Genomic DNA, 9,809 nt, shown 5'->3' with positions numbered 1-9,809 from the left:
TTTGTTTCTCTTCTTCTCTTGTCGTATGTCTCTCCTTCCTATTTTTTTCTCTTCTCTTTCCCTCCTTCTTTTCTCCTTTTCTATTCTCCCTTCCTCTCCTGCCGGTCATTTCTCTCTTCTTACTCTCCCTGCCTCGCTTTTCCTTTCCTTTCTCCCTCGTCCTCCTACTCTCCTATCCGCCCTTCCCTCTTCTTCCTCTCCTCCTACCTTGCTTTACCCCTTCTCTCTCTTTCTCCCTTTCCCCCTTCCCCTCCTCCTACCCTCACTTTCCTCCCCCCCCCCTCCGTGAGCTGGTGCCAAAGATACCAAGTGGCAATACCAAAAGGTACGCAGGCTTCAAGTACGAGCGTGGATACTCTCCGACGTCTTGTGGCGTACTAATCTCTGGTCTTGTGTCTGTACAGGTGTCTTGTGTAGGCGGATAACGTGCCTATATATTATTTTAGTCCCTCGTTTTTACTCGCTGTTCAGGTGTCTTGTTTAGATGGACAACATGCCTATATATTATGTCTCCTCCTCTCTTTTATTTACAGTACAGGATAACGTAGGGGGATAACATGCTTACATATTATTTCAGTCGCCCCGCCCCCTCAACTTTTACTCAGGTGTCTTGTTTAGGTGGACAACATGCCTATATATTATGTCTCCTGCCTTTTTACTCACTGTATAGGTCTTGTGTAGGTGGACGACATGCCTATATATCATGTCTCTTGCCTTTTTACTCACTGTACAGGTCCTGTGTAGGTGGACAACATGCCTAAATATTTTATCCCCTCCCTGTTTTATTTACAGTACAGGTGCTTTGTATAGGTGGACAACGTGCTTACATATTATTTCAGTCGCTCCATCCCCCCACCCCCTCACTTCGCTTTTACTCATGCTCAGGAGGAGAGAAATGTTAGATCACACGGGTTTAAGTTTATGGTGGGTGTATGCGAGAGAGGAGCGGGCCAAGTAGCAGCCTCATTTGCGCTTGTTTGGAGAATTTTGTCGTATTTTGGGGAGTTCTCTTTGTTGTTGAGGATGGCCGTGGTTTTTTTTTTTTTTTTTTTTTTTTTTTTTAAGCAAGGGAGGGAGAGGGGGAGGGGGGATAGGGTGCGGGGTCTTGCATGTTTTTCATCTTCTCTTTTTTTTATTCTAATTCTTTTGCTTTCTCTGTCTCTCTCTCTTTATTTTCTGTTTCTCTTGTCTTTTTTTTTCTCTCTCTTTTATCTTTCGTACTTCCTCTCTCTCATGCTTTCCCTATTTTTCTCTGTTTCTTTTCCGTTCTCTCTCTCTTTCTCTCTCTTTCTCTGCCTCTTTTCCTTCCCCTCTCTCTCTCTCTATCTCTCTTTCTCTCTCTATCCGTATACCCATCTTTATTCTTTTATCACTTAGTTCATTATTCAAATTATTTCCTCACTCTAAAAGGAGAATAAAACGAAAAACCGTTCACGAATATTGCGAATTTTAATAATCTGCTTTTCTTTGACGTAGCAGTTTATAAAAATATTTTTTTTAGCACATTAGCAGTGTTGAGTGTATGCTTGAGAGAAGAAAATATGTCTTTTTTTTCAAATATACATAATTATCCAGAATAATGATAAAAAAAGGAAATCTGCCAATATAATAAGTTCATATTGTATTTTGCACGCTTTGAGCAGCATCGAATATGATATACGTAATATATATATATGATGTATATAATACAAGATGTATACAGTACGTCTAATTATGGTATTCCTGCTTGAGGGACGCAGGCAGAAGACTCCGTGGGCCTTCCGGTCTTTGTTGGTTATCTTCGTCACCCAAGACCTGCGCGCCCCTCCCTCCCCCCTCCCCCTGCCCTCCCTCCCTGCCCTCCCCTGGCACGTGGAATGTTGCCTGCGTGCACGCCCGCACGCACTCGCTCGCCCGCTCGCCAGTCGCCAAGGCCAGGGCGGCGGAGGGAGGCGAGCGGCGGCGGCGGCGGCGACGGCGGGGCGGACGCGGCACGGAAGGCGGGACCAGGCCTACTGGCGCGCAGGCAAAGGTCCGCGCGTTCTCGGTGGCCAGGGGGGATGGGGGGTTGTGGGGAGGGCTTGGGGGGTATAGGGGGTCGGGGTTGAAAACGAAAATAAGGGATTTATAAATGAAATTAAAGAAAACAAATGGGGGGATGAGGGAATGAGGAAAATATGATAAAGAAGAAAAAAAAAATGTTTGGGCGCGCGGTCTCTTGTAAAGGGGCGTCGTTTGGTAATAAAAAAATGGAAGGGAAAAGGAAAGGAAAATATTTTTTTTTTTCGGAAGGGAAGAGACTTTTCCTCATTTTTTTTGGAAAATCGGAAAATCTCTTTCGTCGTTGGGACAAAAAATGAAAATAAAAAAGCGTTCGTTTTTTTTTTTCGCTTCAAGTCGTCGAAAATAAAAAGCTAGTGTGTGATCGAGTGTGGCGGTAGTGTGGTGGGCAGCGTGAGTCGGAAAAATGCTTTTAAATAAAATTACATCTTTCCAAAAATAGATAATCTCGATAGATTAGCATCCATTTTTTTTCATCCATCTTCTACCTTCGATGACGTCTCAGATTTTTTTTTCTTTTTTCTTCACGTTTCCCTAATTTCGTTTTTTTTTTTTTTGGTTTGGCTCATCACCATCAGTCATCATTATCATCACTAATCACCATCATCATCATCATCATCATCAGAGTTTGCCAGAGTTAGAGTTGTGAGTTGAGTGACCGTCTCCTCCTCCGGCTCTGCCCCACCCCACCGCGGCCGTCCGTTCTGGCGGAGAAAAGAGTTATTAGCAAAAAAAAAAAAAAAAAAAAAAAAAAAAAAAAAAAAAAAAAAAAAAAAAAAAAAAAAAAAAAAAAGAGGATGATGAAGAGGGAGGAGGAAGAAGAGGAGGAAGAAGAGGAGGAAGAGGAGGAAGAGGAAGAGGAGGAGGAGGAGGAAGAGGAGGAAGAGGAGGTGGAGGCGGAGGAGGAGGAAGAGAAAGAAGAAGGGGAAGAGGAAGATGAAGAGGAAGAAGAAGAAGAGGAGGAGGAGGAAGAAGAAGAGGAAGAGGAAGAGGAGAAGAGAAGGAGGAAGATAGAAGAAGAAGAAGAAGAAGAAGAAGGAGAGGAAGAGGAAGAGGAAGAGGAAGAGGAAGAGGAAGAGGAAGAGGAAGAGGAAGGAGTAGTAGAAGTAGAAGTAGAAGAAGAAGAGAAAGAGAAAGAGAAAGAGAAAGAGAAAGAGAAAGAGAAAGAGGAAGAGGAACAGGAAGAGGAAGAGGAAGAGGAAGAGGAAGAAGAAGAATAAGAAGAAGAGCAAGAAGAAGAAGAAGAGCAAGAAGAAGAAGAAGAGCAAGAAGAAGAAGAAGAGCAAGAAGAAGAAGAAGAGCAAGAAGAACAAGAAGTAGAAGAAGAGGAAGAGGAAGAAGAAGAAGAGGAAGAGGAAGGGGAAGAAGAAGAAGAGGAAAAGGAAGAAGAAGAAGAAGAAGAAGAAAAAGAGGAAGGGGACGACGAAGAGGAAGAAGAAGAAGAGGAAGTGGAAGACGAAGAAGATGAGGAAAAGGAAGAAGAAGAAGAAAAAGAAGAAGAGGGAGAAGAGGAAGAGGAAGAAGAGGAAGAAGAAGAAGAAGAAGAAGAGGAAGAGGAAAAAGAAGAAAAACTGAGACATTGGGATTAGTGATTTGGAGATATTATTATTATTAGAAAAAAATAGGAAAGATTGTGATTTGTTGATGAAAAAAAAAATTAAAAATTGTCATTAGAAATTGATGAAATTATTAGAAAAAAGGATATGAAAAATTGTGATAAAATAGCTTAATAAAAGAAAAAATTGTGATTAGAAGTTGATGAAAATTATATTTGAAAAAAGATAGAGGTTCATGAAAATCTCATTAGAAAAAAAAGAAGAAAAATTGCAATTAGAGGATAAGGAAATTATTTCCAGATAAAGATATGTGAAAAATTGTGATTAGAAGAAATTATTATTAGAAAAAATTGTGATTAGAGTTTGATAAAGTCATTATTAGATTTAAAAATGTGAAAAATTGTGATTAGAGTTTGAAATTATTATTAGAAAAATTGTGATTAGAGTTTGATAAAGTCATTATTAGATAAAAAAATATGAAAAATTGTGATTAGAGGTTGAACTTATTATTAGAAAAAATAGAAAAATTGTGGTACGAGATTGATGATATTATCATTAAAAAAAATGAAAAATTGTGATTACAGATTGACGACATTAAGACATTTTTGAAGAGATTAAAAATATGTAAGACATAAGAAAAAGGAAGCTTCAATGATAATCATACATAATATATATATGTATATATATATATATATATATATATATATATATATATATATATATATGTCAATGATTGAAATCTAATCATACATACTTTTATTTTACAAAAGAGAAAAAAATATATATGATAAAATGATTATAAATAAATAATCATATTGTTTCAAAGATAATTATCAAAACCATATATGCAAAAAAAAAAAAAAAAATAAAAATGATAAGACAATGTTTTCAAATAATATTCCTTTAATTGAAATTATATTTAAGGATATTTCTTTAATTGAAATTACATATTAATCATACATTCTTTCTTACAAAGAGAAAAAGAAAATAATCATATTTTTCATAACAAAAAATGATAAGAAACTGAATATTAAAAAAACTTATAAATAACACTTTTAACAAAAAAATATTAAAAAGAAATTAATGATTGAAAAACTATATATCATTCTTAACAAAAAAAGGATAAGAAATTTAACATTAGAAATAAGAATATTAAAAATCTAAAAAAGTTAAAAGTTAGCATAAGAAATAACAATATTAAAAATCGGAAAAAAAGTTAAATAAAGAGACAAATAATGACAAATATGGGAGAAGGGAGATAGGTAAGGGAGCGTAAGTCTAATGAAAATGGTTATTGATTTTATCATACTTTGTGCAAAAAGCAAATGAAAAAATCTAAAAGAAGAAAAAATTAAAGGAGAAAGGAAGGAGAGAAACAATAAAGGAAAAAAAAATATACATTCATAAACACACACACACACACACACACACACACACACACACACACACACACATATATATATATATATATATATATATATATATATATATATATATATTTATTTATTTATATATTTATATATATATATTTATATATTTATAAATATATATATATATATATATATATACACATAAATATATATATATATATAAATATATATATATATATATATATATATATATATATATATATATATATATATATATATATATATATATATATATATATATATATAAATATATAAATATATAAATATATATATATATATATATATATATATATATATATATATATATATATATATATATATATATATACATACATACATACATATATATATATATATATATATATATATATATATATATATATATATATATATATATATATGTATGTATATAAAACTTTTTCCCACTTTTTTAGCATATTGACTGGCAACACTCGGAAGGTCCCTTTGAAGGCCCTCAGAAGCATCCACTCACCTACGTAATTCCAGTAAGAAGTCGGTCGTGAAGAAGACTCTTCACATTGTCGTTGTAGGTGATGTAGAAAATCCGATATGTAGAGAAAAAAAAAAAGATCGCTCTCTCCCCCGCGCAGTCTGGGCACGTGAGAGCGAGCAAGGACGGCTTCTGTTAGCATTTACTTGGTAACACTTTTTTTCCTTTGTCGTTTCGAGTGTGCAGGCGCATGGCAACATTGCGGGCCGGGACGAACACTCTTCGCCACCAGCCAAGGAGGTCGCTGTCAGGGGGTTTCAAGGTTCTCTCGTCTTCGTCTTTTGGGGTTTTCCTCTTCTTGTGTCCTTTTCCTCTATTCCTTGGGCTAATTTTCCTTATCTTTCGCTTTTTTGTGGGAGGGTTTTTTTTCCTCGTGGGTCCTCCCGGCGGATGAGAATTTTTGGTTTGAATTCTTCTGGGGCGTTGTCTTTCCCCCTTTTCTTCTTTCTCCTCCTCTTCTTCTCCTTCTTTCTCCTCCTCTTCTGTTCCCTAAGGGAGATGGGGAAGGAGGGAAGAAAAGAGGGATGGGAATAGGGAAAAAAGGGCAGGATGAGGGCGTAGGACAAAGGAAGAAACAAATGCGCAACAAAATATCCGACTCGGACGCGACGGCTCGGGAAGCCTCGCCTTGAGAACCGCGGGCGGGGAGGAGCCGCGGGCGGGGAAGGCAGGGACACGGCGAGTTCGGGAGGTCGACGAGACTCGTCCACCTCTGGCGTGGTGCTCTTTCGTGCTTTTGGGGCGTGCTTGGTCGCCTCCTTTCACGAATCGAGAAGTTTTTCCGTTGTCTTTCACTTCTTTCGTGTCTGGGAGACCGTTTAGTCACATCAACTGGACGCGGAAACGACTGCTGACGAGGACGAAGGGCGCTGAGGGACTTCAAAGGGGCGTGTAAAGTTCCCCTAGACAGCCTGCTGTCAGGGACTCTCGTAGGAGCGCTGAGGTTAGGGGAAGGAGGTGTACTGGCAGGGGGGGGGATACCGGCGCCCCCTGGCCTGCCTATCGAGTGAAAAACATGGGCTGTGCCTGCACGCACGCACGCCCGGGATGAACTGCGACGACACTTGCTTTTACACGCAGGCGGGGATGATACACGGGACACACACGGGGAGCGCGGGGAGGGGGAGGGGGGACGGGGGAGGGGTAGTATACAAACACCTTCACAAACACGAAGGGAAAGATACACAGAACACGACGACGACAGACAAACGAACGTGGGGTCGGGGGCGGTTTGGTGAGTCGTCAGGAACGCGGCGGCGCACACGGGTGTCCCTCGGCGGGGAGGTCGTGTGAGGCCGCGCGGTCGCCTTCGGGGGGAGAGGGTCGTGGAGACTCGAGCCTGCTCTGACGGGGAGCTTCGGGAACACGGGGACGCTGCAGCCACTCGGCCAGCGCACCTAGTGGGTGTCGGGGGGGCAGGGGGGCCCACCAGCTGCGGGAGCGCTGCGGTCTGGGGGAACGGCGCGGTCCAGTGACGGGTCTTTCTTGCTTCGCGCATTCCTAATTCGTGAATTCTTACTTCGCGCACTCCTGTCTCGTGGATTCTTAATTCGCATATTCCTATTCCGTGAATTCCTACTTCGCGCACTCCTGCTTCGTGTATTCCAACTTCGCACATTCCCAATTCAAGAATTCCTACTTCGCGCTTTCCTAATTCAAGAATTCCTTTTTCGCGCATTCCTAATTCATATATTCCTACTTGGCGCATTCCCAATCCAAGAATTCCTACTTGGCGCATTCCTACTTCACGAATTCCGGTTGCGTCCACCTTGGCGGCATCTCTTGTGTCCTGCCTACAGTGTGCTCAAGGTCTGCGTCTCAGGGTCAGGAAACCCAGTAAATCTTTCGTGTGTTGAGGGCATCCTCGGACGCCCCTCGTCTCTACAGGAACCCTAGGAATCCTGACGTGTGCAGGCGGGGCAGGGGGGCAAGGGGGAGAGGCGCCCCCTCCCCCCCCCCCGCCCTGCCCTCGCCATCGTTTCGAACAGGGAGAGAGGAATGTTTCTGGAGTTTTGTACCTAAATCGTTCATCCACATCTCATCGTAAAAAATCGTCGCCATCTTTTTTCTCCTTTACGAAAATAAAAGCTAATAAAAATATATATGTATGGATCAAGTATTACAAACACCTTTCAGAGTTTCAAAGGGAAAAATAATATATAGACGGGGATAAAAGGAGGGAAATGGAAGGAAGTATTCCTATATGCAGTCTAGAAACTTCAAGAAGCCCTTCTAATGAGCAAGTCCTGGAGTTTTTTTTCCCCTTTTCTCGCGGAAACGCAAAAAAGAACACGCACACTACATGTTATATATATATTCATTAAAAAAACACCCGGCACTCAATATATAACACGGGGATCTGAGAGGAACAAGGGCATACAGTGATGTGAACGCGTGTGGTGGAGACGGCGGGACGAAGCCTGCCTAGTTTGGGTTCGTGAAAACGCTTTTTTTTCATTTCACTGGATGAAGAAGAAAAAAAAATCTCTTATACCAAGAAGAAAAGAAACACGAGGTCCTGTATGTGAGATATAACAAACATGCAACGAAAATAATGTAGACCATCAGCAAAAAATTACAATGCAAGCTCAACTTAGTGTTGTGGGGCCGACGGCCTGGCAGCCGCGACGAAAGCAACCTTATCTTTAGCAGATTCTTATCAAAAGGAGAAAGAGAGAAACAATTGAAAGCAGCGGTCCTAGGCCGTGACAGCTCTTTCTCTATCTCGGACGAGAGGTCTGACAGACCACGTTGAAAGACCACCGAATAAAGATCCCCCCGTGAAAAAAATAGAGGGTTTTAAATATTAAGACCCGCGCATACGCTCGTAAATATATATCTTCTTTTATTTTTTTCCCTAAAAAATAGCTAGGCCTATTTAAAAAACAAGATTTCCAGCTGGCTTCCGGGAGGTGTTTCCTACCAGCCTCCCAGCGCGGGTCACATGCTGCTGTACGTACACGGAGGGAAGAACTGGTTGGTGTGCATGTCTGTTACGTAGGCCTGGTCCTCTCGCCCGCAGCCGCTGTTATTATTATTGTTGTTGTTGGCGTTGCCGTTGTTGTTATTCTGGGGGGCGGGCTGGCCGTAGGCGTCGCCACATGCCAGGTTTCCGGGCTGCGGGTGGGCGTGGGTGGCCAGCGGGGACGGGACGGGCGGGTGGCGGCCGCCGTAGGGGCTGTAGCGCACCAGCCCCGCGCCGCTGCGGGACTTGGGGCTGGTGTACAGGGGCTTGAGGGGCGGGAGGGCGTTAGGGGGCGTGAACTCGTGCGGGCGCGTGGCGGGGCCCAGGCACTGGTAGCCGTAGGCCGGCGCCTTGCCCGCGCACGAGGAGGGGGACGGCGACGGCGACGGCGACGGGGACGGCGGGCACGGGAAGTGCTTGCCTTCGGACGTCGGCGCGGACGCGGGGTGCGGCAAGGACGGGCGCGCGTGCGGAAACTGGTACGGGTGGTGGCGCTGCGCCTGGGCGGCCGACGCGCTGTATTTGGGCGCTAGGAACTGCGCGGAAGACGAGGAGGAGGAGGAGGAGGAAGGCGGGGACGTGGGGGTGGAGGGGGACGAGGAGGAGGGACACCCAGGCATCCCGGGGGGCGAGGAGCAGGGGACGGAGGGCGTCTTGTAGAGGGCTGAGGGCGGACTGCACAGGGGCGGGGACGTGGGGCTCTCCGACGAACACGAAGAGGAGGAGGAGGTAGAAGAGGAAGACGAAGAGGAGGTCGAGGAGCAGGGGGAGACGAGGCCCGCGTCGGGGGATTCCGCTGGCGTGACGATGACCAGAGGAGGCTTCGGAGGCTGCTGGTGCGCGCGCGCGGCCGAGGCGGCGGCGGCGCCCTTGGGACCACGGGGCGGGTGCCGGCACGACGCCCGGTGGTTGGGGTCCCGAAGGATCTTCTCCAGCTTCATCTTCTCGGACGTGAGGCGCTGGATCTCCGTCTTGAGGCGCACGTTCATGTCCTCCACCGACTCCGATTCCTGGGGGGAAGAGGGGGAGGGGGGGGGGGTTAGTCGCTGTCGGAGGGCCTCGGGGTGTGTGTGTGTACGTGTGTGTGTGTGTACGTGTGTGTGTGTGTGTGTGTGTGTGTGTGTGTGTGTGTGTGTGTGTGTGTGTGTGTGTGTGTGTGTGTGTGTGTGTGTGTGTGTGTGCGCTCGTGTGTGTGTGTGTGCTTGCTCAAGTGCGTATGGTGTACGATCTGTGTGTGCACCCATTTATGTGAGTACGTCATGGGTATACATATATACATAAAAACAAAGAAAAAAAACACATAAACA

At 43.8% G+C, this 9,809-nt stretch overlaps 1 protein-coding gene across 1 annotated transcript in view; it reads right to left on the bottom strand.

The window, feature by feature from the left end:
- Positions 1 to 1,430: 1,430 nt before the first annotated feature.
- The window catches only part of LOC113808698 (activating transcription factor 3), a 79,415-nt gene continuing 71,036 nt past the window's right edge, over positions 1,431 to 9,809 (bottom strand). Inside the window, exons 5-6 of the mRNA XM_027360173.2 lie at positions 5,520 to 9,512; positions 1,431 to 2,744 (exon numbers count right to left, since the gene is read on the bottom strand). Coding sequence (XP_027215974.2) covers positions 8,478 to 9,512 — 1,035 coding nt within the window. The 3' untranslated portion in view covers positions 1,431 to 2,744; positions 5,520 to 8,477. The remainder of the gene's footprint in view (positions 2,745 to 5,519; positions 9,513 to 9,809) is intronic.

The sequence above is a fragment of the Penaeus vannamei genome, chromosome 30 (genome assembly GCF_042767895.1).
Source record: "Penaeus vannamei isolate JL-2024 chromosome 30, ASM4276789v1, whole genome shotgun sequence".
NCBI lineage: Eukaryota > Metazoa > Arthropoda > Malacostraca > Decapoda > Penaeidae > Penaeus > Penaeus vannamei.
Note: the sequence above shows the minus strand (reverse complement) of the source record. Positions and strands in the feature narration are given on the sequence as shown.